This window comes from Telmatherina bonti (genome assembly GCF_933228915.1).
Source record: "Telmatherina bonti genome assembly, chromosome: 15".
NCBI classification, from domain to species: domain Eukaryota; kingdom Metazoa; phylum Chordata; class Actinopteri; order Atheriniformes; family Telmatherinidae; genus Telmatherina; species Telmatherina bonti.
The window spans coordinates 37,494,608-37,522,096 of record NC_136613.1 but is presented as its reverse complement, the minus strand read 5'-3'; the positions used below and the strand labels follow the sequence as shown (position 1 = coordinate 37,522,096).

Genomic DNA, 27,489 nt, shown 5'->3' with positions numbered 1-27,489 from the left:
CATCCCATCTCACCTCACCTCACCCCATCCCATCCCACCTCACCTCACCCACCCCACCCCATCCCATCCCATCCCACCCCATCCCACCTCACCTCACCCACCCCACCCCATCCCATCCCACCTCACCCACCCCACCCCATCCCACCCCACCCCATCCCACCTCACCTCACCCACCCCACCCCATCCCATCCCACCCCACCTCACCCCATCCCATCCCACCTCACCCACCCCACCCCATCCCATCCCACCTCACCCACCCACCCCACCCCATCCCACCCCACCCCATCCCACCTCACCTCACCTCACCCACCCCACCCCATCCCATCCCACCTCACCTCACCCACCCCACCCCATCCCATCCCACCTCACCTCACCCACCCCACCCCATCCCACCCCATCCCACCTCACCCACCCCACCCCATCCCATCCCACCTCACCCACCCCACCCCATCCCACCCCACCCCATCCCACCTCACCTCACCCACCCCACCCCATCCCATCCCACCTCACCTCACCCACCCCACCCCATCCCATCCCACCCCACCTCACCCCATCCCATCCCACCTCACCCACCCCACCCCATCCCACCCCACCCCACCCCATCCCACCTCACCCACCCCACCCCATCCCACCCCACCCCATCCCACCTCACCTCACCTCACCCCACCTCACCCACCCCACCCCATCCCATCCCACCTCACCTCACCCACCCCACCCCACCCCATCCCACCTCACCCCACCTCACCCACCCCACCCCACCCCATCCCATCCCACCTCACCTCACCCACCTCACCCCACCCCACCCCATCCCACCCCACCTCACCCACCCCACCTCACCCCACCCCATCCCATCCCACCTCACCCCATCCCACCCCATCCCATCCCACCTCACCCACCTCACCCCACCCCACCCACCCCATCCCATCCCACCTCACCCCATCCCACCCCACCCCAACCCATCCCACCCCAACCCATCCCACCTCACCCCACCCCACCCCATCCCACCCCACCTCACCCCACCTCACCCACCCCACCCCAACCCATCCCATCTCAACCACCCCACCTCACCCACCCCACCCCACCCCATCCCACCCCACCTCACCCACCCCACCCCATCCCATCCCACCTCACCCACCCCACCCCATCCCATCCCACCTCACCCAACTCACCTCACCTCACCTCACCCCACCTCACCCACCCCACCCCATCCCATCCCACCTCACCTCACCCACCCCACCCCATCCCATCCCACCTCACCTCACCCACCCCACCCCATCCCATCCCATCCCACCCCATCCCACCTCACCTCACCCACCCCACCCCATCCCATCCCACCTCACCCACCCCACCCCATCCCACCCCACCCCATCCCACCTCACCTCACCTCACCCACCCCACCCCATCCCATCCCACCTCACCTCACCCACCCCACCCCATCCCATCCCACCCCACCTCACCCCATCCCATCCCACCTCACCCACCCCACCCCATCCCACCCCACCCCACCCCATCCCACCTCACCCACCCCACCCCATCCCACCCCACCCCATCCCACCTCACCTCACCTCACCCCACCTCACCCACCCCACCCCACCCCATCCCATCCCACCTCACCTCACCCACCCCACCCCATCCCATCCCACCTCACCTCACCCACCCCACCCCATCCCATCCCACCCCATCCCACCTCACCCACCCCACCCCATCCCATCCCACCTCACCCACCCCACCCCATCCCACCCCACCCCATCCCATCCCACCTCACCTCACCCACCCCACCCCATCCCATCCCACCCCACCCCATCCCATCCCACCTCACCCACCCCACCCCATCCCACCCCACCCCACCCCATCCCATCCCACCTCACCCACCCCACCCCATCCCACCCCACCCCATCCCACCTCACCTCACCCCACCTCACCCACCCCACCCCATCCCATCCCACCTCACCTCACCCACCCCACCCCATCCCACCTCACCCCACCTCACCCACCCCACCCCATCCCATCCCACCTCACCCACCCCACCCCACCCACCCCATCCCATCCCATCCCACCTCACCTCACCCACCTCACCCCACCCCATCCCACCCCACCTCACCCACCCCATCCCATCCCACCTCACCTCACCCCACCTCACCCCACCCCATCCCATCCCACCTCACCCCATCCCACCTCACCCCACCCCATCCCACCCCATCCCATCCCACCTCACCCACCTCACCCCACCCCACCCCACCTCACCCACCCCACCTCACCCCATCCCATCCCACCCCACCTCACCCACCCCATCCCATCCCACCTCACCCATCCCACCTCACCCACCCCATCCCATCCCACCTCACCCCATCCCACCTCACCCACCCCACCTCACCCATCCCACCCCATCCCACCTCACCTCACCCACCCCATCCCATCTCACCTCACCCACCCCACCTCACCCACCCCATCCCACCCCACCTCATCCCACCCCACCCCATCCCACCCCATCCCACCCCACCCCATCCCACCTCACCTCACCCACCCCATCCCATCTCACCTCACCCACCCCACCTCACCCACCCCACCTCACCCCACCCCATCCCACCCCATCCCATCCCACCTCACCTCACCCACCTCACCCCACCCCATCCCATCCCATCCCACCTCACCCACCTCACCCATCCCACCCCACCCCATCCCATCCCACCTCACCCCACCTCACCCCACCCCATCCCATCCCACCCCACCTCACCCATCCCACCCCACCCCACCCCATCCCATCCCACCTCACCCCACCCCATCCCATCCCATCTCACCCCACCCCATCCCACCCCACCTCACCTCACCTCACCCCACCTCACCTCACCTCACCACACCCCACCCCATCCCACCCCACCTCACCTCACCCCATCCCACCCCAACTCACCCCACCCCAGACCTGACGGTGCTGTATCTCCTTTCTGGCCCTTGTCGCCACGTGATCCGGAGGGACCTGGAGAGGGAAACATAGAGAACACTGTAGAGAAAACCTGCAGGTTGCAAATTCACAACACTTTATATGTAACTTTACTAAGGAAACAAGCAAAACAACTCAAACTGTGGAAGAATGAAGGAAATAAATCAGCTTTTCGTGTCCGGTTTGATTTCTGCAATGACAACATGGACACGTCCAGCAGGGGGCGCTGTGGGCCCAGCAGCATTTCAGTCTGATGGAGCAGAACAGCAGTCATGTGTCTCAGCTGTCTGAATAAACCATGAACGATGAGGCAGCAGTGGACAGACGCAGAGGAAACAGATGGCTGAAGCAAAGGAAGATGATGAAGATGCTGCATTTAAAGCAAGAAGATGAAGAACCCAGCAGCTTCTGAAGCTGCGAGCGACCAGGCGACGTTTAGATCATCTCTGATGAAAACACTCATGTTTAGTCTGTAGACTCACCTGGAGGTCCATTTAAACCTCTGGGACCTGCGAACAAGACAAGAAAATGAAGCTGTAGCAACATTTATTAAATTATTATCATTGTTCTTGTCCGTCTGATAAATAAATTAACTTTTATTTGAAGTCTTCTGAAATAACACATGTAAAACAATAACAGCTTTATAATCTACTCTCAACTTTTATTAAAGTTCCTTAACCTTTAAAATCCTTTAACTCAAGAAAATATGGGAAGAAAAGTCACTACTTTTAATCCAAGTCTTTATTTGGCCTTCAATAAAAAAATAAACTGTTTATTTACTATTTGTTACTGTATGATATGCAAAAAGGAAAAATGTGTCCACTAGGGGGCAGAAGACAAGGATCAGACTGAGTTTACTAAGTTTTTTCTATTGAGTGATGCCAAATGTCTCAGAAACCGTATCGGATATGATCCTTACGAGTTAAAGTCATGGAGGAGATTCTGCTCAGAACAACGTCAAAGTTCTGCTGCGCTACATTCTAGCTCAGATCACACACCTGTAGGTCCTGGTGGACCAACACTTCCAGGGTCTCCTTTTTCTCCTTTGAGCCCAGGGATTCCAGGATTTCCTGCAGAACAAGTCAACACCACACTGAGACGCTACGTCAGCTACAAGCAACAATATGAATGAAATAATAAACGTATCCAGTCATTTCCAGTACCTTGTTGGCCAGAGACTCCAGTGTCACCTTTCTGTCCTTGAAAACCTGGACGCATGGATGACGTGTGTATAACTACATTTGTCAGGAGTTTTACATGAATATTCATTCAGTCCTCGTTCATACTTGGTGGCGGCGAGCTACACGCGTAGACAGCCGAGTGGGGCACACTGACGGAAACATGGCAGCCAGCGTGCGCCAGCGGTCTCTCCACCGCCACCGAAACATTCATTCACATTCATACACCGACGATGCGACACTGGAGGCCAGGAGGTGACGTGTCCTTCAGGTCATAGGCCACCTTCACCCTGCTCGACCTCCGGAACCACCGCCGCCCACTGGGAAACTTCCACAGTGAAACATTTAGCATGATTGGACAACATATAAAACGTACACGGAGACACACACGTGTACACTGTCAGGTATACTAGTAAACATCTGTCTGCAGGGTATGGTCCGTACTGCCGACGCCTCCTAACTGGACTGTTTAATGTTCTCTGGGAATTAAAACGTAATTTAATGCTTTAGTTCCAGCGTGGACATTTAGCAGCTGGTGCATTTTTTACTGTCCTTCCTGGTTCTGGAGAGAGGGGTGTGAACGCTGGGGAGCGGCACGGCAAAGCCAGTGGACAGGGTGAGGCTGCGTCCACAGGGAGAACATCATCAGTCTCTTTAAATGTTTGTTAGATTTGTTTTTATTTTGAGTAACAGTTTATAACTGTACTGTTTCTTCGAGATGTAATAAATCAGAAAATCATCTGGAGAACGTCTTTGCTGCTTACAGAAAGCAGATGAGAAAGATGCAAACCTCGAGTCAAACACGAAAAGTCTGGAACCTGGAAACCTTACCTGGGACCCCCGAGCTCCCGGACTCTCCTTTTTCACCTGGCTCTCCAGGTGGACCCCGAGGACCTGCAGTGGTGGAGACACACACAAGCTGTGACATCTATAAATGTGGAGTGTCAGATGGCAGCATGTCAGCAGCGTGTCTGATGATGAGCAGATACTAAAGGAGGAAGAGAAACTCAGATATGAAATAAATGCTGTTTTCAGCAGCTACTAGAGTTCATGTCACTGATCCTGAAGTGAAACCAGAATGTGAGAATTTCTGGTTCATAGTTTCACTGCGAGAGGAATGAACTTTGATTACTGATAAACTTCAGAGATGTTTCCTCGACTTCTCACCGTTTAAAATATTTTCCTTTCATACAGAATCCATCTGCTGCTTGCAGACAGGAACAACTGGGCTGTAAGTGTCGGATTTATGTGGATTCCCACTGAGCAATTAACTCACCGCCTCCTCCAGCACCTGGTTCTCCATGTTCTCCTTTGTCTCCCATTTCACCCTTTGGTCCTGGAGGACCAACGACTCCACTATCACCTGAAAACAATGAAGGTGATCATGTGATCTGCTGGAGGCCAGCGGGACCTGCTGATCCACTGGGTCACAGAGCGAAACAAACCAGTTCACGGTTTCACCACCAGAGGGCGACAGAGGCAGCCGGCTCTGGTTATGCCTGCAGATGTAAATACCAACCATAGACGACATACTTGTAATAACTAAAACAGTCATAGCAAATAAAAACAATCATAACACTGTTTGGTGAAAATGGTAAAATATATATGTATATATATTTTATAAAAGTAACAGATATAATGAGTTGAGTATAATTCCAAACCTTATTGTTAAACTGAGTCTATGAGCAGAAGGGCAGGTGTGTGTGTGTGTGTACTTTCTGTCTTTCACTATGAGCAATCTGCGGGTTATGTCTGCCCCAAGCAGTGCACTGATTGAGTAAAATGGCTTCAAATCTATAAGTATATATCAAATCAAGTATATATAAAATGCCACAACGTGGGATTTGCGTGTGCAAATAAATAAATAAATTTAGGACACGTCCTAATCCTCCTTTTTGACCTGAATCTGAGTTTGTTTACTTGGAAAGTCGCTTCGTTTTGGGAAATATAAACACACCAATTGAATTCTGATTCAGACCAAACAACCGGACTCGGTCCGCCTACAAACGCAGGTCTCGGTTTGTTTCAAGCGGACCAAATACAGGAAGTGGACTACTAAAGAAGTCCCTTCCGACACGTGGCGTAGCGTTGCATTGTGGGTAAATCCATAGCGATGGCGTTAAGGGTCCTCTGCCTCGTCTGGTGTTCATACTGCGTCCATTGTTGCAGTGGATTTCTGCAGTATACTTGCATAAGACACAATAAAAACCCAAAACAGCCATAGTTTGGTCTCCATGTTTAACTGACAGGTGGAGGAAACAGTTTTCTTCTTCACGCCGGTCTGGTCCTCTCTTCTGCTAAATACTAGAGCAGCGCCACCTCTGGTGGGAATGGGGAGATATTATTCTAATGGTTTGGCTGGTTTCACCAAAGTGCAGCGTGAACACGGTCCGCATGGATACACCCCCCTACAGCTGAGCCAAGTCTCCAACCCGACCGAGTCCCCATACGGGCCGAGTCCCCAACTGGACCGAGTCTCAAATCGGACCGAGTCTCCAACCGGACCGAGTCTAGCAGACTATCCTGATGTGAATGCATCCTCACTCTATCAAATGTTCAGATTACCAAGCCCTCATGTGGAGAATCTACACATCCTGCTATTTACATCTGATTATTTATACTAACGGCTTGCCATATGCCAAAGGTACACTGAGAACACGTGGGCGCTACGTACGCAGACATGTCGCCAGCAGCAAGTTCATACAAGCTTTAGATATTCTGGATGTCCTTAAACGTTACAGGGAGTACCATGAGGGTGTGTGTGCTGACAGGGAGAGAATAGAAAAGTAAAGAAAAGAAGTCTGGCTGAAGACTGGCTGAGCCCATTTATTGCACCTGTGTGAGCTCGTAAAATATTGATATCTGGTTCATGATCTCATTTCTTCTGGTTCAAACCAAACCATGTGAAAACCAGTCTGCTGCTTCACTGTAAACCAAACCGATTACCACGATGAAGACAACGATGAGGACGTAGGAAAAGAGAAGATGAAGACAGATAAAATGAAAAATAAACATTAAAATGAGGACAAATGCAAAGATGAAGATGAAAGAATGGGAAAAAGATGGAGGAAGAAGATGAAGGACAGCTAACACAACTGAGGTTTTACTCACCTTTTGGGCCTTTTTCTCCTGGTACACCTGGAGGTCCTGAAGAAAAGCACATATAGGGATTACAACCTGGTTCTAGTATGACCTGGTTCTGTTAGAACCTGGTTCTAGTTTGACCTGGTTCTGTTAGGACCTGGATCTAGTATGACCTGGTTCTGTTAGAACCTGCTCCTAGTTTGACCTGGTTCTGTTAGGACCTGGTTCTAGTATGACTTGGTTCTAGTTTGACATGGTTCTGTTAGGACCTGGTTCTAATATGATCTAGTTCTGTTAGAACCTGGTTCTAGTATGACCTGGTTCTGTTCGATCCTGGTTCTACTTTGACCTGGTTCTGTTAGAACCTAGTTCTAGTATGACCTGGTCCTGTTCGGACCTGGTTCTAGTAAGACCTGGTTCTGTTAGAGCCTGGTTCTAGTATGACCTGGTCCTGTTCGGACCTGGTTCTAGTATGACCTGGTTCTGTTAGAACCTGGTTCTAGTATGACCTGGTCCTGTTCGGACCTGGTTCTAGTAAGACCTGGTTCTGTTAGAACCTGGTTCTAGTGTGACCTGGTCCTGTTCGGACCTGGTTCTAGTATAACCTGGTTCTGTTAGAACCTGGTTCTAGTATAACCTGGTTCTGTTAGAACCTGGTTCTAGTTTGACCTGGTTCTGTTAGGACCTGGATCTAGTATGACCTGGTTCTGTGAGAACCTGCTTCTAGTTTGACCTGGTTCTGTTAGGACCTGGATCTAGTATGACCTGGTTCTGTTAGAACCTGCTCCTAGTTTGACCTGGTTCTGTTAGGACCTGGTTCTAGTATGACTTGGTTCTAGTTTGACATGGTTCTGTTAGGACCTGGTTCTAATATGATCTAGTTCTGTTAGAACCTGGTTCTAGTATGACCTGGTTCTGTTCGATCCTGGTTCTACTTTGACCTGGTTCTGTTAGAACCTAGTTCTAGTATGACCTGGTCCTGTTCGGACCTGGTTCTAGTATAACCTGGTTCTGTTAGAACCTGGTTCTAGTGTGACCTGGTCCTGCTCAGACCTGGTTCTAGTAAGACCTGGTTCTGTTAGAACCTGGTTCTAGTATGACCTGGTCCTGTTCGGACCTGGTTCTAGTATGACCTGGTTCTGTTAGAACCTGGTTCTAGTATGACCTGGTCCTGTTCGGACCTGGTTCTAGTAAGACCTGGTTCTGTTAGAACCTGGTTCTAGTGTGACCTGGTCCTGTTCGGACCTGGTTCTAGTATAACCTGGTTCTGTTAGAACCTGGTTCTAGTATAACCTGGTTCTGTTAGAACCTGGTTCTAGTATGACCTGGTCCTGTTCGGACCTGGTTCTAATATATCCTGGTTCTGTTTGAACCTGGTTCTAGTATCACCTGGTTCTGTTCAAACCTGGTTCTAGTATAACCTGGTTCTGTTAGAACCTGGTTCTAGTTTGACCTGGTTCTGTTAGGACCTGGTTCTAGTATGACCTGGTTCTAGTTTGACATGGTTCTGTTAGGACCTGGTTCTAATATGATCTAGTTCTGTTAGAACCTGGTTCTAGTATGACCTGGTTCTGTTCGGACTTGGTTCTAGTATGACCTGGTTCTGTTAGAACCTGGTTCTAGTATAACCTGGTTCTGTTAGAACCTGGTTCTAGTATGACCTGGTTCTGTTTGGACCTGGTTCTAGTATGACCTGGTCATGTTAGAACCTGGTTCTAGTATGACCTGGTTCTGTTCAAACCTGGTTATTGTATGAGCTGGTCCTGTACGGACTTGGTTCTAGTATGACCTGGTGCCGTTAGAACCTGGTTTTAGTATGACCTGGTTCTATTAGGACCTGCTTCTGGTATGACCTGGTTCTGTTCAAACCGGTTTCTAATATGACCTGGTTCTGTTCAACCCTGGTTCTAATTTGACCTGGTCCTTTTCGGACCTGGTTCTAGTATGACCTGGTTCTAGTTTGACCTGGTTTTGTTAGTACCTGGTTCAACTATAACCTGGTTCTGTTCAAACCTGGTTCTAGTATGACCTGGTTCTTTTAGAACCTGGTTCTAGTATGACCTGGTTCTTTTCAAACCTGGTTCTAGTATGACCTGGTTCTATTAGGACCTGGTTCTAGTATGACCTGGTTCTGTTAGAACCTGGTTCTAGTATGACCTGGTGCTGTTCGGACCTGGTTCAAGTATGACCTGGTTCTATTAGAACCTGGTTCTAGTATGACCTGGTTCTGTTAGAAACTGTTTCTAGTATGACCTGGTCCTGTTAGAACCTGGTTCTAGTATGACCTGGTGCTGTTCGGACCTGGTTCAAGTATGACCTTGTTCTATTAGAACCTGGTTCTAGTATGACCTGGTTCTGTTCGGACCTGGTTCTAGCTTGACCTAGTTCTGTTAGGACTTGGTTCTGTTAGGACCTGGTTCTAGTATGACCTGGTTTTGTTAGGACCTAGTTCTAGTTTGACCTGGTTCTAGTATGACATGGTTCTGTTCAAACCTAGTTCTAGTTTGACCTGGTTCTGTTAGAACCTGGTTCTAGTATGACCTGGTTCTATTAGGACCTGGTTCTAGTATGACCTGGTTCTGTTAGGACCTGGTTCTAGTATAACCTAGTTCTGTTAGAACCTGGTTCTAGTTTCACCTGGTTCTGTTAGGACCTGATTTTAGTATGACCTGGTTCTAGTTTGACATGTTTCTGTTAGGACCTGGTTTTAGTATGATCTGGTTCTGTTCAAACCTGGTTCTTGTTTGGCCTGGTTCTGTTAGAACCTGGTTCTAGTATGACCTGGTCCTTTTCGGACCTGGTTCTAGTATAACCTGGTTCTGTTAGAACCTGGTTCTAGTATGACCTGGTTCTATTAGGACCTGGTTCTAGTTTGACCTGGTTGTGTTAGGACATGGTTCTAGTATAACCTGGTTCTGTTAGAACCTGGTTTTAGTTTGACCTGGTTCTGTTAGGACCTGGTTCTAGTATGACCTGGTTCTAGTTTGACATGGTTCCTTTCGGACATGGTTCTAGTATAACCTGGTTCTGTTAGAACTTGGTTCTAGTATAACCTAGTTCTGTTAGAACCTGGTTCTAGTTTGACCTGGTCCTGTTCGGACTTGGTTCTAGTATGACCTGGTTCTGTTACATCCTGGTTCTAGTATGACCTGATCCTTTTCGAACCTGGTTCTAGTATAACCTGCTTCTGTTAGAACCTGGTTCTAGTATGACCTGTTCCTGTTCTGATCTGGTTGTAGTTTGACCTGGTTCTAGTATGATCTGGTTCTATTAGATCCTGGTTCTAGTTTGACCTGGTTCTGTTAGGACCTGGTTCTAGTATGACCTGGTTCTGTTCAAACCTGGTTCTAGTTTGACCTGGTTCAGTTAGGACCTGGTTCTAGTTTTACCTGGTTCTGTCATAACCTGGTTCTAGTTTGACCTGGTTCTGTTAGGACCTGCTTCTAGTATGACCTGGTTCTGTTAGGACCTGGTTCTAGTTTGACCTGGTTCTGTTAGGACCTGGTTCTAGTATGACATGGTTCAGTTCAAACCTGGTTCTAGTTTGACCTGGTTCTGTTCAAACCTGGTTCTAGTATAACCTGGTTCTGTTAGAACCTGGTTCTAGTTTGACCTGGTTCTGTTAGGACCTGGTTCTAGTATGACCTGGTTCTAGTTTGACATGGTTCTGTTAGGACCTGGTTCTAATATGATCTAGTTCTGTTAGAACCTGGTTCTAGTATGACCTGGTTCTGTTCGGACTTGGTTCTAGTATGACCTGGTTCTGTTAGAACCTGGTTCTAGTATAACCTGGTTCTGTTAGAACCTGGTTCTAGTATGACCTGGTTCTGTTTGGACCTGGTTCTAGTATGACCTGGTCATGTTAGAACCTGGTTCTAGTATGACCTGGTTCTGTTCAAACCTGGTTATTGTATGAGCTGGTCCTGTACGGACTTGGTTCTAGTATGACCTGGTGCCGTTAGAACCTGGTTTTAGTATGACCTGGTTCTATTAGGACCTGCTTCTGGTATGACCTGGTTCTGTTCAAACCGGTTTCTAATATGACCTGGTTCTGTTCAACCCTGGTTCTAATTTGACCTGGTCCTTTTCGGACCTGGTTCTAGTATGACCTGGTTCTAGTTTGACCTGGTTTTGTTAGTACCTGGTTCAACTATAACCTGGTTCTGTTCAAACCTGGTTCTAGTATGACCTGGTTCTTTTAGAACCTGGTTCTAGTATGACCTGGTTCTGTTCAAACCTGGTTCTAGTATGACCTGGTTCTATTAGGACCTGGTTCTAGTATGACCTGGTTCTGTTAGAACCTGGTTCTAGTATGACCTGGTGCTGTTCGGACCTGGTTCAAGTATGACCTGGTTCTATTAGAACCTGGTTCTAGTATGACCTGGTTCTGTTAGAAACTGGTTCTAGTATGACCTGGTCCTGTTAGAACTTGGTTCTAGTATGACCTGGTGCTGTTCGGACCTGGTTCAAGTATGACCTTGTTCTATTAGAACCTGGTTCTAGTATGACCTGGTTCTGTTCGGACCTGGTTCTAGCTTGACCTGGTTCTGTTAGGACTTGGTTCTGTTAGGACCTGGTTCTAGTATGACCTGGTTTTGTTAGGACCTGGTTCTAGTTTGACCTGGTTCTAGTATGACATGGTTCTGTTCAAACCTAGTTCTAGTTTGACCTGGTTCTGTTAGAACCTGGTTCTAGTATGACCTGGTTCTATTAGGACCTGGTTCTAGTATGACCTGGTTCTGTTAGGACCTGGTTCTAGTATAACCTAGTTCTGTTAGAACCTGGTTCTAGTTTCACCTGGTTCTGTTAGGACCTGATTTTAGTATGACCTGGTTCTAGTTTGACATGTTTCTGTTAGGACCTGGTTTTAGTATGATCTGGTTCTGTTCAAACCTGGTTCTTGTTTGGCCTGGTTCTGTTAGAACCTGGTTCTAGTATGACCTGGTCCTTTTCGGACCTGGTTCTAGTATAACCTGGTTCTGTTAGAACCTGGTTCTAGTATGACCTGGTTCTATTAGGACCTGGTTCTAGTTTGACCTGGTTGTGTTAGGACATGGTTCTAGTATAACCTGGTTCTGTTAGAACCTGGTTTTAGTTTGACCTGGTTCTGTTAGGACCTGGTTCTAGTATGACCTGGTTCTAGTTTGACATGGTTCCTTTCGGACATGGTTCTAGTATAACCTGGTTCTGTTAGAACTTGGTTCTAGTATAACCTAGTTCTGTTAGAACCTGGTTCTAGTTTGACCTGGTCCTGTTCGGACTTGGTTCTAGTATGACCTGGTTCTGTTAGAACTTGGTTCTAGTATAACCTAGTTCTGTTAGAACCTGGTTCTAGTTTGACCTGGTCCTGTTCGGACTTGGTTCTAGTATGACCTGGTTCTGTTACATCCTGGTTCTAGTATGACCTGATCCTTTTCGAACCTGGTTCTAGTATAACCTGCTTCTGTTAGAACCTGGTTCTAGTATGACCTGTTCCTGTTCTGATCTGGTTGTAGTTTGACCTGGTTCTAGTATGATCTGGTTCTATTAGATCCTGGTTCTAGTTTGACCTGGTTCTGTTAGGACCTGGTTCTAGTATGACCTGGTTCTGTTCAAACCTGGTTCTAGTTTGACCTGGTTCAGTTAGGACCTGGTTCTAGTTTTACCTGGTTCTGTCATAACCTGGTTCTAGTTTGACCTGGTTCATTTAGGACCTGCTTCTAGTATGACCTGGTTCTGTTAGGACCTGGTTCTAGTTTGACCTGGTTCTGTTAGGACCTGGTTCTAGTATGACATGGTTCAGTTCAAACCTGGTTCTAGTTTGACCTGGTTCTGTTCAAACCTGGTTCTAGTATAACCTGGTTCTGTTAGAACCTGGTTCTAGTTTGACCTGGTTCTGTTAGGACCTGGTTCTAGTATGACCTGGTTCTAGTTTGACATGGTTCTGTTAGGACCTGGTTCTAATATGATCTAGTTCTGTTAGAACCTGGTTCTAGTATGACCTGGTTCTGTTCGGACTTGGTTCTAGTATGACCTGGTTCTGTTAGAACCTGGTTCTAGTATAACCTGGTTCTGTTAGAACCTGGTTCTAGTATGACCTGGTTCTGTTTGGACCTGGTTCTAGTATGACCTGGTCATGCTAGAACCTGGTTCTAGTATGACCTGGTTCTGTTCAAACCTGGTTATTGTATGAGCTGGTCCTGTACGGACTTGGTTCTAGTATGACCTGGTGCCGTTAGAACCTGGTTTTAGTATGACCTGGTTCTATTAGGACCTGCTTCTGGTATGACCTGGTTCTGTTCAAACCGGTTTCTAATATGACCTGGTTCTGTTCAACCCTGGTTCTAATTTGACCTGGTCCTTTTCGGACCTGGTTCTAGTATGACCTGGTTCTAGTTTGACCTGGTTTTGTTAGTACCTGGTTCAACTATAACCTGGTTCTGTTCAAACCTGGTTCTAGTATGACCTGGTTCTTTTAGAACCTGGTTCTAGTATGACCTGGTTCTGTTCAAACCTGGTTCTAGTATGACCTGGTTCTATTAGGACCTGGTTCTAGTATGACCTGGTTCTGTTAGAACCTGGTTCTAGTATGACCTGGTGCTGTTCGGACCTGGTTCAAGTATGACCTGGTTCTATTAGAACCTGGTTCTAGTATGACCTGGTTCTGTTAGAAACTGGTTCTAGTATGACCTGGTCCTGTTAGAACTTGGTTCTAGTATGACCTGGTGCTGTTCGGACCTGGTTCAAGTATGACCTTGTTCTATTAGAACCTGGTTCTAGTATGACCTGGTTCTGTTCGGACCTGGTTCTAGCTTGACCTGGTTCTGTTAGGACTTGGTTCTGTTAGGACCTGGTTCTAGTATGACCTGGTTTTGTTAGGACCTGGTTCTAGTTTGACCTGGTTCTAGTATGACATGGTTCTGTTCAAACCTAGTTCTAGTTTGACCTGGTTCTGTTAGAACCTGGTTCTAGTATGACCTGGTTCTATTAGGACCTGGTTCTAGTATGACCTGGTTCTGTTAGGACCTGGTTCTAGTATAACCTAGTTCTGTTAGAACCTGGTTCTAGTTTCACCTGGTTCTGTTAGGACCTGATTTTAGTATGACCTGGTTCTAGTTTGACATGTTTCTGTTAGGACCTGGTTTTAGTATGATCTGGTTCTGTTCAAACCTGGTTCTTGTTTGGCCTGATTCTGTTAGAACCTGGTTCTAGTATGACCTGGTCCTTTTCGGACCTGGTTCTAGTATAACCTGGTTCTGTTAGAACCTGGTTCTAGTATGACCTGGTTCTATTAGGACCTGGTTCTAGTTTGACCTGGTTGTGTTAGGACATGGTTCTAGTATAACCTGGTTCTGTTAGAACCTGGTTTTAGTTTGACCTGGTTCTGTTAGGACCTGGTTCTAGTATGACCTGGTTCTAGTTTGACATGGTTCCTTTCGGACATGGTTCTAGTATAACCTGGTTCTGTTAGAACTTGGTTCTAGTATAACCTAGTTCTGTTAGAACCTGGTTCTAGTTTGACCTGGTCCTGTTCAAACCTGGTTCTAATATGACCTGGTTCTGTTCAAACCTGGTTCTAGTTTGACCTGGTTCTTTTCGGACCTGGTTCTAGTATGACCTGGTTCTAGTTTGACCTGGTTCTGTTAGTACCTGGTTCTAGTATAACCTGGTTCTGTTCAAACCTGGTTCTAGTTTGACCTGGTTCAGTTAAGACCTGGTTCTAGTTTGACCTGGTTCTGTTAGGACCTGCTTCTAGTATGACCTGGTTCTGTTAGGACCTGGTTCTAGTTTGACCTGGTTCTGTTAGAACCTGGTTCTAGTATGACCTGGTTCTGTTAGAACCTTTTTCTAGTATGACCTGGTTCTGTTCAAACCTGTTCCTAGTATGACTTGGTTCTATTCGGACCTGGTTCTCGTTTGACCTGGTTCTGTTCGGACCTGGTTCTAGTATGACCTGGTTCTGTTAGAACCTGGTTCTAGTTTGACCTGGTTCTGTTAAAACCTGGTTCTAGTATGACCTGGTTCAGTTCAAACTTGGTCCTAGTTTGACCTGGTTCTGTTAGTACCTGGTTCTAGTATGACCTGGTCTTGTTCGGACCTGGTTCTAATATTTCCTGGTTCTGTTAGAACCTGGTTCTAGTATGACCTGGTTCTATTAGGACCTGGTTTTAGTTTGACCTGGTTCTGTTAGGACCTGGTTCTAGTATAAGCTGGTTCTGTTCAAACCTGGTTTTAGTTTGACCTGGTTCAGTTAGAACCTGGTTCTAGTATGACCTGGTCCTGTTCGGACTTGGTTCTAGTATGACCTGGTTCTGTTAGAACCTGGTTTCTAGTATGACCTGATCCTGTTAGAACCGGGTTCGAGTATGACCTGGTTCTGTTTAAACCTGGTTCTAGTTTGACCTGGTCCTTTTCGGACTCGGTTCTAGTATCACCTGGTTCTGTTAGAACCTGGTTCTAGTATGACCTGGTTCTGTTCAAACCTGGTTCTAGTTTGACCTGTTCCTGTTCTGACCTGGTTCTAGTATGACCTGGTTCTGTTCAAACCTGGTTCTAGTATGACCTGGTTCTAGTATGACCTGGTTTTGTTAGGACCTGGTTCTAGTTTTACCTGGTTCTTTTAGGACCTGGTTCTAGTATCACCTGGTTCTGTTAGAACCTGGTTCTAGTATGACCTGATTCTAGTTTGACCTGGTTCTGTTAGGACCTGGTTTTAGTATGATCTGGTTCTGTTCAAACCTGGTTCTAGTTTGACCTGTTCCTTTTCTGACCTGGTTCTAGTATGACCTGGTTCTGTTCAAACCTGGTTCTATTATGACCTGGTTCTAGTACGACCTGGTTGTGTTAGGACCTTGTTCTAATTTGACCTGGTTCTTTTAGGACCTGCTTCTAGTATGACCTGGTTCTGTTCAAACCTGGTTCTAGTATGACCTGGTTCTATTAGGACCTGGTTTTAGTTTGACCTGGTTCTGTTAGGACCTGGTTCTAGTATAAGCTGGTTCTGTTCAAACCTGGTTTTAGTTTGACCTGGTTCAGTTAGAACCTGGTTCTAGTATGACCTGGTCCTGTTCGGACTTGGTTCTAGTATGACCTGGTTCTGTTAGAACCTGGTTTCTAGTATGACCTGATCCTGTTAGAACCGGGTTCGAGTATGACCTGGTTCTGTTTAAACCTGGTTCTAGTTTGACCTGGTCCTTTTCGGACTCGGTTCTAGTATCACCTGGTTCTGTTAGAACCTGGTTCTAGTATGACCTGGTTCTGTTCAAACCTGGTTCTAGTTTGACCTGTTCCTGTTCTGACCTGGTTCTAGTATGACCTGGTTCTGTTCAAACCTGGTTCTAGTATGACCTGGTTCTAGTATGACCTGGTTTTGTTAGGACCTGGTTCTAGTTTTACCTGGTTCTTTTAGGACCTGGTTCTAGTATCACCTGGTTCTGTTAGAACCTGGTTCTAGTATGACCTGATTCTAGTTTGACCTGGTTCTGTTAGGACCTGGTTTTAGTATGATCTGGTTCTGTTCAAACCTGGTTCTAGTTTGACCTGTTCCTTTTCTGACCTGGTTCTAGTATGACCTGGTTCTGTTCAAACCTGGTTCTATTATGACCTGGTTCTAGTACGACCTGGTTGTGTTAGGACCTTGTTCTAATTTGACCTGGTTCTTTTAGGACCTGCTTCTAGTATGACCTGGTTCTGTTCAAACCTGGTTCTAGTATGACCTGGTTCTGTTAGAACCTGGTTCTAGTATGACCTGGTTCTTTTCAAACCTGGCTTTAATATGACCTGGTTCTATTAGGACCTGGTTCTAGTTTGACCTGGTTCTGTTAGGACCTAGTTCTAGTATGATCTGGTTCTCTAAGCATCTGTTTCTAGTGCAGGGGTGGGCAACATAGCTGACTCACATCAGACTTGATTAGCAGACTGCTGCAGAGCTTGACATCCAACTGCACTGGTCTGCTAATTACCCACTGATTTGCAGCAGTCGAGTTGCAGCAGGGAAACTCCCAACACGTGTCGAACTGTGGCCCTCGAGGACCGGAGTTGACCACCCCTATCCTAGTATGATCCAGTTCTTGTGTGATCGGGTTCTTAAATGTACTGGCTCTGATATGACCTTATTCTAGTAAAACCTGGTACTTGTATGATCTGGTTCTGTTAGAACCTGGTTCTAGTATGACGTGGTTTTGGTTTGACCTGGGCCTAGTATGTTCTGGTTTTGGTATGATCTGGTTTTAGTATGACTTGGATCTAGTATGATCTGACTTTGTTTGGATCTGGTTTTTGTATGACCTGGTTCTGGTATGACTTGGTTCTGATCTTTTCTGTGGTGGTATGACCTGGTTCTGGTCTGATCTGGTTTTGGTATAACTTGGTTCTGGTATGATCTGGTTCTGTTATGATCTGGTTCTGGTAGGACTTGGTTCTGATCTGATCTGTGGTGGTATGATCTGGTTCTGGTGGGATTTGGTTTTGGTATGATCTGGTTTTGGTAGGACTTGGTTCTGATCTGATCTGTGGTGGTATGGCCTGGTTCTGGTGTGATCTGGTTCTGGTATGATCTGGTTTTGGTAGGACTTGGTTCTGGTATGATCTGGTTTTGGTAGGACTTGGTTCTGATCTGATCTGTGGTGGTATGGCCTGGTTCTGGTGTGATCTGGTTTTAGTATGATCTGGTTTTGGTATAACTTGGTTCTGGTATGATCTGGTTTTGGTATAACTTGGTTCTGGTATGATCCGGTTCTGGTATGATCTGGTTTTGGTATAACTTCGTTCTGGTATGATCTGCTTCTGGTATGATCTGGTTTTGGTATAACTTGGTTCTGGTATGATCTGGTTCTGGTATGATCTGGTTTTGGTATGATCTGGTTTTGGTATAACTTGGTTCTGGTATGATCTGGTTCTGGTATGATCTGGTTTTGGTATAACTTCGTTCTGGTATGATCTGCTTCTGGTATGATCTGGTTTTGGTATGATCTGGTTTTGGTATAACTTGGTTCTGGTATGATCTGGTTCTGGTATGATCTGGTTTTGGTATGATCTGGTTTTGGTATAACTTGGTTCTGGTATGATCTGGTTCTGGTATGATCTGGTTTTGGTATAACTTGGTTCTGGTATAATCTGGTTCTGGTATGATCTGGTTCTGGTAGGACCTGGTTTTACAACATTCTCTGTGTGTGCTACCTGACACATATGCCTGTACCTGTCCTAATGCTGATGGTTTCCAGTTTGCTCTCCAGGTTCTGGTTACTGGTGTTGAGCAGGTTTAGATCAGCCTTCATCTCGTCCAGTTCACCATCCTTTCCACATCGGTTTTCCACCTGTTGTCATGTTAACCAATAGAAATGTGAACATTATCATAGAGTAGTGATGTAAATTAGAACAGTACATGTATATAGAAGATGGGCAGAGCCTCCGTGACGTCACCCGTATGTTTCGGAAGAGCTGAATTGAAGCTTATTGTGAGCTGTCGCTACCAGAAAATCCAAGAATGGGCAAAGAGGTGGAGCTGAGAGGGGTCTGTGTAAGGGTGGCGATGGTTGATTGACATCTATCAAACTCAGACCTGCTTTTAGGTTAGAGCTAACCCAGAGCTAACCCAGTGCTAAAAGGAGCAAACCAGCTTTTGAATGATGAGAATCAAGGTTTTATTTACATCTCCAATAATGACACCTGTCAAACACCATTTGACACGTTTTACTTACAGCTAGACAGATAAACTAACGTTAGTAAAACATGTGTTCTGTCAGAAACATTAACAAGAATCCAGATGTCCTGCGAAAACATCACAATGTCACAAGTTCTGGATCATCAGTTCTGCCACATGGACCAATCACACAGTAATTCAGTGAGAATGGTTCATCTGTTTTAAATGATGCCACAGTGAGAGAGAAGTTATCATCACTGCACATCTGAACAGCAAAACAGTGAAAGACGACTTCTGCACAAAAAAAACATACAAAAGACAACACCATTTTCAAGTTGCACGCAGTGTGGGAGGCCCACGTACCTACGGCGCCACTCAGCCTATATCGCAACTGCCTCGCTTGACGACCTCAGCTCTGAGTAAAAACCAACACTTTCAAGCGCCAGGGGGTGTGGTTAATTAATAATCTAATTATTGACATATAGTTCTCTTCAGAATGGGACTAGCATCATTTCTAGAAAATTTGGTGTCGTTTTATGTGGGAGTTTATCGACTATGTCTCTGTGGCGAGACATCATACTTTGAGGCCACGCCCCTCCTACATACCTTGAATTCTGTAAATGTTAGCACAACTCTTAATCACACATGCGTCCTCAGCATCCTGACCAATTCTGGTGTCAGTTGGATAAGACCTTAGGATGAGTTTGATCATACACGAGGTGTGTAAAACGCCAAAATGGTTACTTTGAAAATGGCCGCCTTCCTGTTGACTTTGCACCTCGACTTTAAGAAGATTTCTTTTGCCCCGTCATGTAGAACACGTGTGTCTATTTTCATGACGATTGAAAGGTGGCGCTCTCATTCAGCTTCGACCGAACGGCCAGGAGCACCCCCAAAATTTAAATTTTTTCCCAACCAGTCACATGTTTCTGGACTGTGGGAGGAAACTGGCTGAGGTTCCGGAGAAAAACCCGGATCTGCCAGGACCCCCAGCCAGGACCTGGCGTTCCGTATTCCAGGTCCCTCAGCCTGCACCTGGCATTCCGGTTCCAGGTGAAAACCCGGTTCCACCTGGAACCTCAGCCAGGACCCGGCGCTATGGTTCCAGATGAGAACCCAGTTCTGCCTGAAACCTCAGCCATGACCTGGTGTTCCGGTTCCAGGTGATTACCTGGTTCTGCCTGAAACCTCAGCCATGACCTGGTGTTCCGGTTCCAGGTGATTACCTGGTTCTGCCTGAAACCTCAGCCATGACCTGGTGTTCCGGTTCCAGGTGATAACCTGGTTCTGCCTGAAACCTCAGCCATGACCTGGCGTTCCGGTTCCAGGTGATAACCTGGTTCTGCCTGAAACCTCAGCCATGACCTGGCATTCCGGTTCCAGGTGATAACCTGGTTCTGCCTGAAACCCTAAGCCAGGACCCAGCGCTATGGTTCCAGATGAGAACCCGGTTCTGCCTTGAATCTAAGCCCGCACCTAGCATTCCGGTTCCAGGTGATAACCTGGTTCTGCCTGAAACCTCAGCCATGACCTGGCGTTCCGGTTCCAGGTGATAACCTGGTTCTGCCTGAAACCTCAGCCATGACCTGGCATTCCGGTTCCAGGTGATAACCTGGTTCTGCCTGAAACCCTAAGCCAGGACCCAGCGCTATGGTTCCAGATGAGAACCCGGTTCTGCCTTGAATCTAAGCCCGCACCTAGCATTCCGGTTCCAGGTGATAACCTGGTTCTGCCTGAAACCTCAGCCATGACCTGGTGTTCCAGTTCCAGGTGATAACCTGGTTCTGCCTGAAACCTCAGCCAGGACCTGACGTTCCCGTTCCAGGAGAGAACCCGGTTCTGCCTGCATCCCCAGCCAGGACCTGGCGTTCTGGTTTCAGGAGAGAACCCAGTTCTGCCTGGATCCCTAGCTGGGACTGGACTGTCAGGTGACATTGTGAACTATGGTAAGACCTGGTAGCAGAACCTGAGTCTGAAGCTCCCAGAGGCGGCTCTCCAACCTCCTGGTTTCCTGGCTGTTGTTGTAGATGACCACTGGGAGGTCATCATCACCCGCAAAAACATGATCAGACGTCCGTCTGGCTGATGAGGGGTTGGCAGAGGAAGACTTCATTGACAAAACTGTTAACACAAGAAAAAGACACAGTGATAGAAGGTTTTTATAGAATTGTCCTGGTCTTATCAGGCGATGAAAGACAGCTGTACCTTTATAGATAAGGAAGGTGTTCAGGGCCATCTGGAAGACGATGTAGATGATCAGCAAGTTAAAACACCACCGTCTTCTGGGTCTCGCTGGCTTCAGATCTGAGACAGAAGTGAGAAAGAAGAACAACATGATCTAAGTCAGAATAGCTCTACAGCAGGGCTGTTTCTGGCTGGATGTCAAGCTCTGTCCAAATGTGTCCACCACCTGGAGAACCAAACCACCACCCGGAGAACCAAACCACCACCTGGAGAACCAAACCACCACCTGGAGAACCAAACCACCACCCGGAGAACCAAACCACCACCCGGAGAACCAAACCACCACCTGGAGAACCAAACCACCACCTGGAGAACCAAACCACCACCCGGAGAACCAAACCACCAACCGGAGAACCAAACCACCACCTGAAGAACCAAACCACCACCCGGAGAACCAAACCACCAACCGGAGAACCAAATTACCACCTGGAGAACCAAACCACCACCTAGAGAACCAAACCACCAATCGGAGAACCAAACCATTACCTGGAGAACCAAACCACCACCCGGAGAACCAAACCACCACCTGGAGAACCAAACCACCACCCGGAGAACCAAACCACCACCTGGAGAACCAAACCACCACCCGGAGAACCAGACCACCACCTGGAGAACCAAACCACCACCCGGAGAACCAAACCACCACCTGGAGAACCAAACCACCACCTGGAGAACCAAACCACCACCTGGAGAACCAAACCACCAACCGGAGAACCAAACCACCACCTGGAGATCCTGACCACCACCATGAGAACCAAACCACCACCTGGAGAACCAAACCACCACCTGGAGAACTAAACCACCACCTGGAGAACTAAACCATCACCTGGAGAACTAAACCATCACCTGGAGAACTAAACTATCACCTGGAGAACTAAACCATCACCTGGAGAACTAAACTATCACCTGAAAACTAAACCATCACCTGGAGAACTAAACTATCACCTGAAAACTAAACCATCACCTGGAGAACCAAACCATCACCTGGAGAACTAAACCATCACCTGGAGAACCAAACCACCACCTGGAGAACTAAACCATCACCTGGAGAACTAAACTATCACCTGGAGAACCAAACTATCACCTGGAGAACCAAACCACCACCTGGAGAACTAAACCATCACCTGGAGAACTAAACCATCACCTGGAGAACCAAACTATCACCTGGAGAACTAAACCACCACCTGGAGAACTAAACTATCACCTGGAGAACTAAACCATCACCTGGAGAACTAAACTATCACCTGGAGAACTAAACTATCACCTGGAGAACTAAACCATCACCTGGAGAACTAAACTATCACCTGGAGAACCAAACCATCACCTGGAGAACTAAACTATCACCTGAAAACCAAACCACCACCTGGAGAACTAAACCATCACCTGGAGAACTAAACTATCACCTGGAGAACTAAACCATCACCTGGAGAACTAAACTATCACCTGGAGAACCAAACCATCACCTGGAGAACTAAACTATCACCTGGAGAACCAAACTATCACCTGGAGAACCAAACCACCACCTGGAGAACTAAACCATCACCTGGAGAACTAAACCATCACCTGGAGAACTAAACTATCACCTGGAGAACTAAACCATCACCTGGAGAACTAAACTATCACCTGGAGAACCAAACCATCCCCTGGAGAACTAAACTATCACCTGAAAACTAAACCATCACCTGGAGAACTAAACTATCACCTGGAGAACTAAACCATCACCTGGAGAACTAAACTATCACCTGGAGAACCAAACCATCACCTGGAGAACTAAACTATCACCTGAAAACCAAACCACCACCTGGAGAACTAAACCATCACCTGGAGAACTAAACTATCACCTGGAGAACTAAACCATCACCTGGAGAACTAAACTATCACCTGGAGAACCAAACCATCACCTGGAGAACTAAACCATCACCTGAAAACTAAACCATCACCTGGAGAACCAAACCACCACCTGGAGAACTAAACTATCACCTGGAGAACCAAACTATCACCTGGAGAACTAAACCATCACCTGGAGAACCAAACCACCACCTGGAGAACTAAACTATCACCTGGAGAACTAAACTATCACCTGGAGAACTAAACCATCACCTGGAGAACCAAACTATCACCTGGAGAACTAAACCATCACCTGGAGAACTAAACTATCACCTGGAGAACTAAACCATCACCTGGAGAACTAAACCATCACCTGGAGAACCAAACCACCACCTGGAGAACTAAACCATCACCTGGAGAACTAAACTATCACCTGGAGAACTAAACCATCACCTGGAGAACTAAACTATCACCTGGAGAACTAAACCATCACCTGGAGAACTAAACTATCACCTGGAGAACTAAACCACCACCTGGAGAACTAAACTATCACCTGAAAACTAAACCATCACCTGGAGAACCAAACCACCACCTGGAGAACTAAACTATCACCTGGAGAACCAAACTATCACCTGGAGAACTAAACCATCACCTGGAGAACCAAACCACCACCTGGAGAACTAAACTATCACCTGGAGAACTAAACTATCACCTGGAGAACTAAACCATCACCTGGAGAACCAAACTATCACCTGGAGAACTAAACCATCACCTGGAGAACTAAACTATCACCTGGAGAACTAAACCATCACCTGGAGAACTAAACCATCACCTGGAGAACCAAACCATCACCTGGAGAACTAAACCACCACCTGGAGAACTAAACTATCACCTGGAGAACTAAACTATCACCTGGAGAACTAAACCATCACCTGGAGAACCAAACCGCCACCTGGAGAACTAAACCATCACCTGGAGAACTAAACTATCACCTGGAGAACTAAACCATCACCTGGAGAACTAAACTATCACCTGAAAACTAAACCATCACCTGGAGAACCAAACCACCACCTGGAGAACTAAACCATCACCTGGAGAACTAAACTATCACCTGGAGAACTAAACCACCACCTGGAGAACTAAACTATCACCTGGAGAACTAAACTATCACCTGGAGAACTAAACCACCACCTGGAGAACTAAACTATCACCTGGAGAACTAAACCATCACCTGGAGAACTAAACTATCACCTGGAGAACTAAACTATCACCTGAAAACTAAACCATCACCTGGAGAACTAAACCATCACCTGGAGAACTAAACCATCACCTGGAGAACTAAACTATCACCTGAAAACTAAACCATCACCTGGAGAACCAAACCACCACCTGGAGAACTAAACCACCACCTGGAGAACTAAACTATCACCTGGAGAACTAAACTATCACCTGAAAACTAAACCATCACCTGGAGAACCAAACTATCACCTGGAGAACTAAACCATCACGTGGAGAACCAAACCACCACCTGGAGAACTAAACTATCACCTGGAGAACTAAACTATCACCTGGAGAACTAAACCATCACCTGGAGAACCAAACCACCACCTGGAGAACTAAACCATCACCTGGAGAACTAAACTATCACCTGGAGAACTAAACCATCACCTGGAGAACTAAACTATCACCTGGAGAACTAAACCATCACCTGGAGAACTAAACCATCACCTGGAGAACCAAACCATCACCTGGAGAACTAAACCACCACCTGGAGAACTAAACCACCACCTGGAGAACTAAACTATCACCTGGAGAACTAAACCACCACCTGGAGAACTAAACTATCACCTGGAGAACTAAACTATCACCTGAAAACTAAACTATCACCTGGAGAACCAAACCACCACCTGGAGAACTAAACCATCACCTGGAGAACTAAACTATAACCTGGAGAACTAAACCACCAACTGGAGAACTAAACTATCACCTGAAAACTAAACCATCACCTGGAGAACTAAACCATCACCTGGAGAACCAAACCATCACCTGGAGAACTAAACCACCACCTGGAGAACTAAACCACCACCTGGAGAACTAAATTATCACCTGGAGAACTAAACTATCACCTGGAGAACTAAACCATCACCTGGAGAACCAAACCACCACCTGGAGAACTAAACCATCACCTGGAGAACTAAACTATCACCTGGAGAACTAAACTATCACCTGGAGAACGAAACCATCACCTGGAGAACCAAACCACCACCTGGAGAACTAAACCATCACCTGGAGATCTAAACTATCACCTGGAGAACTAAACCATCACCTGGAGAACTAAACCATCACCTGGAGAACCAAACCATCACCTGGAGAACTAAACTATCACCTGGAGAACTAAACCATCACCTGGAGTACTAAACTATCACCTGGAGAACTAAACCACCACCTGGAGAACTAAACCATCACCTGGAGAACTAAACCACCACCTGGAGAACTAAACCATCACCTGGAGAACTAAACTATCACCTGGAGAACTAAACTATCATCTGGAGAACCAAACTATCACCTGGAGAACTAAACCATCACCTGGAGAACCAAACCACCACCTGGAGAACTAAACTATCACCTGGAGAACTAAACTATCACCTGGAGAACTAAACTATCACCTGGAGAACTAAACCACCACCTGGAGAACTAAACCACCACCTGGAGAACTAAACCATCACCTGGAGATCTAAACTATCACCTGGAGAACTAAACTATCACCTGAAAACTAAACCATCACCTGGAGAACTAAACCATCACCTGGAGAACTAAACTATCACCTGGAGAACTAAACTATCACCTGAAAACTAAACCATCACCTGGAGAACTAAACCATCACCTGGAGAACTAAACTATCACCTGAAAACTAAACCATCACCTGGAGAACTAAACCATCACCTGGAGAACTAAACCACCACCTGGAGAACTAAACCATCACCTGGAGATCTAAACTATCACCTGGAGAACTAAACTATCACCTGAAAACTAAACCATCACCTGGAGAACTAAACCATCACCTGGAGAACTAAACTATCACCTGGAGAACTAAACTATCACCTGGAGAACTAAACCATCACCTGGAGAACCAAACCACCACCTGGAGAACTAAACCATCACCTGGAGAACTAAACCATCACCTGGAGTACTAAACTATCACCTGGAGAACTAAACCACCACCTGGAGAACTAAACCATCACCTGGAGAACTAAACCACCACCTGGAGAACTAAACCATCACCTGGAGAACTAAACTATCACCTGGAGAACTAAACTATCATCTGGAGAACCAAACTATCACCTGGAGAACTAAACCATCACCTGGAGAACCAAACCACCACCTGGAGAACCAAACCACCACCTGGAGAACTAAACTATCACCTGGAGAACTAAACTATCACCTGGAGAACTAAACTATCACCTGAAAACTAAACCATCACCTGGAGAACTAAACTATCACCTGGAGAACTAAACTATCACCTGAAAACTAAACCATCACCTGGAGAACTAAACCATCACCTGGAGAACTAAACTATCACCTGAAAACTAAACCATCACCTGGAGAACTAAACCATCACCTGGAGAACTAAACCACCACCTGGAGAACTAAACCATCACCTGGAGATCTAAACTATCACCTGGAGAACTAAACTATCACCTGAAAACTAAACCATCACCTGGAGAACTAAACCATCACCTGGAGAACTAAACTATCACCTGGAGAACTAAACTATCACCTGGAGAACTAAACCATCACCTGGAGAACTAAACCATCACCTGGAGAACCAAACCACCACCTGGAGAACTAAACCATCACCTGGAGAACTAAACCATCACCTGGAGAACTAAACTATCACCTGGAGAACCAAACTATCACCTGGAGAACTAAACCATCACCTGGAGAACCAAACCACCATCTGGAGAACTAAACTACCACCTGGAGAACTAAACCATCACCTGGAGAACTAAACTATCACCTGGAGAACCAAACTATCACCTGGAGAACTAAACCATCACCTGGAGAACTAAACCATCACCTGGAGAACTAAACTATCACCTGGAGAACCAAACTATCACCTGGAGAACTAAACCATCACCTGGAGAACTAAACCATCACCTGGAGAACCAAACCATCACCTGGAGAACCAAACCACCACCTGGAGAACTAAACCATCACCTGGAGAACTAAACTATCACCTGGAGAACCAAACTATCACCTGGAGAACTAAACCATCACCTGGAGAACCAAACCACCACCTGGAGAACTAAACCATCACCTGGAGAACTAAACCATCACCTGGAGAACTAAACTATCACCTGGAGAACCAAACTATCACCTGGAGAACCAAACCACCACCTGGAGAACTAAACCACCACCTGGAGAACTAAACTATCACCTGGAGAACCAAACTATCACCTGGAGAACCAAACTATCACCTGGAGAACCAAACCACCACCTGGAGAACCAAACCACCACCTGGAGAACTAAACCATCACCTGGAGAACTAAACTATCACCTGGAGAACCAAACTATCACCTGGAGAACCAAACTATCAC

General features: G+C 47.3%; 1 protein-coding gene across 1 annotated transcript in view; it reads right to left on the bottom strand.

Annotated features, from left to right (window-relative positions):
* Positions 1-27,489, bottom strand: part of marco (macrophage receptor with collagenous structure) — a 59,988-nt gene that overhangs the window by 9,325 nt on the left and 23,174 nt on the right. Inside the window, exons 2-11 of the mRNA XM_079254787.1 lie at positions 21,026-21,124; positions 20,787-20,941; positions 18,377-18,494; positions 7,228-7,263; positions 5,393-5,479; positions 4,948-5,010; positions 4,102-4,146; positions 3,937-4,008; positions 3,421-3,447; positions 2,909-2,974 (exon numbers count right to left, since the gene is read on the bottom strand). Coding sequence (XP_079110913.1) covers positions 2,909-2,974; positions 3,421-3,447; positions 3,937-4,008; positions 4,102-4,146; positions 4,948-5,010; positions 5,393-5,479; positions 7,228-7,263; positions 18,377-18,494; positions 20,787-20,941; positions 21,026-21,124 — 768 coding nt within the window. The remainder of the gene's footprint in view (positions 1-2,908; positions 2,975-3,420; positions 3,448-3,936; positions 4,009-4,101; positions 4,147-4,947; positions 5,011-5,392; positions 5,480-7,227; positions 7,264-18,376; positions 18,495-20,786; positions 20,942-21,025; positions 21,125-27,489) is intronic.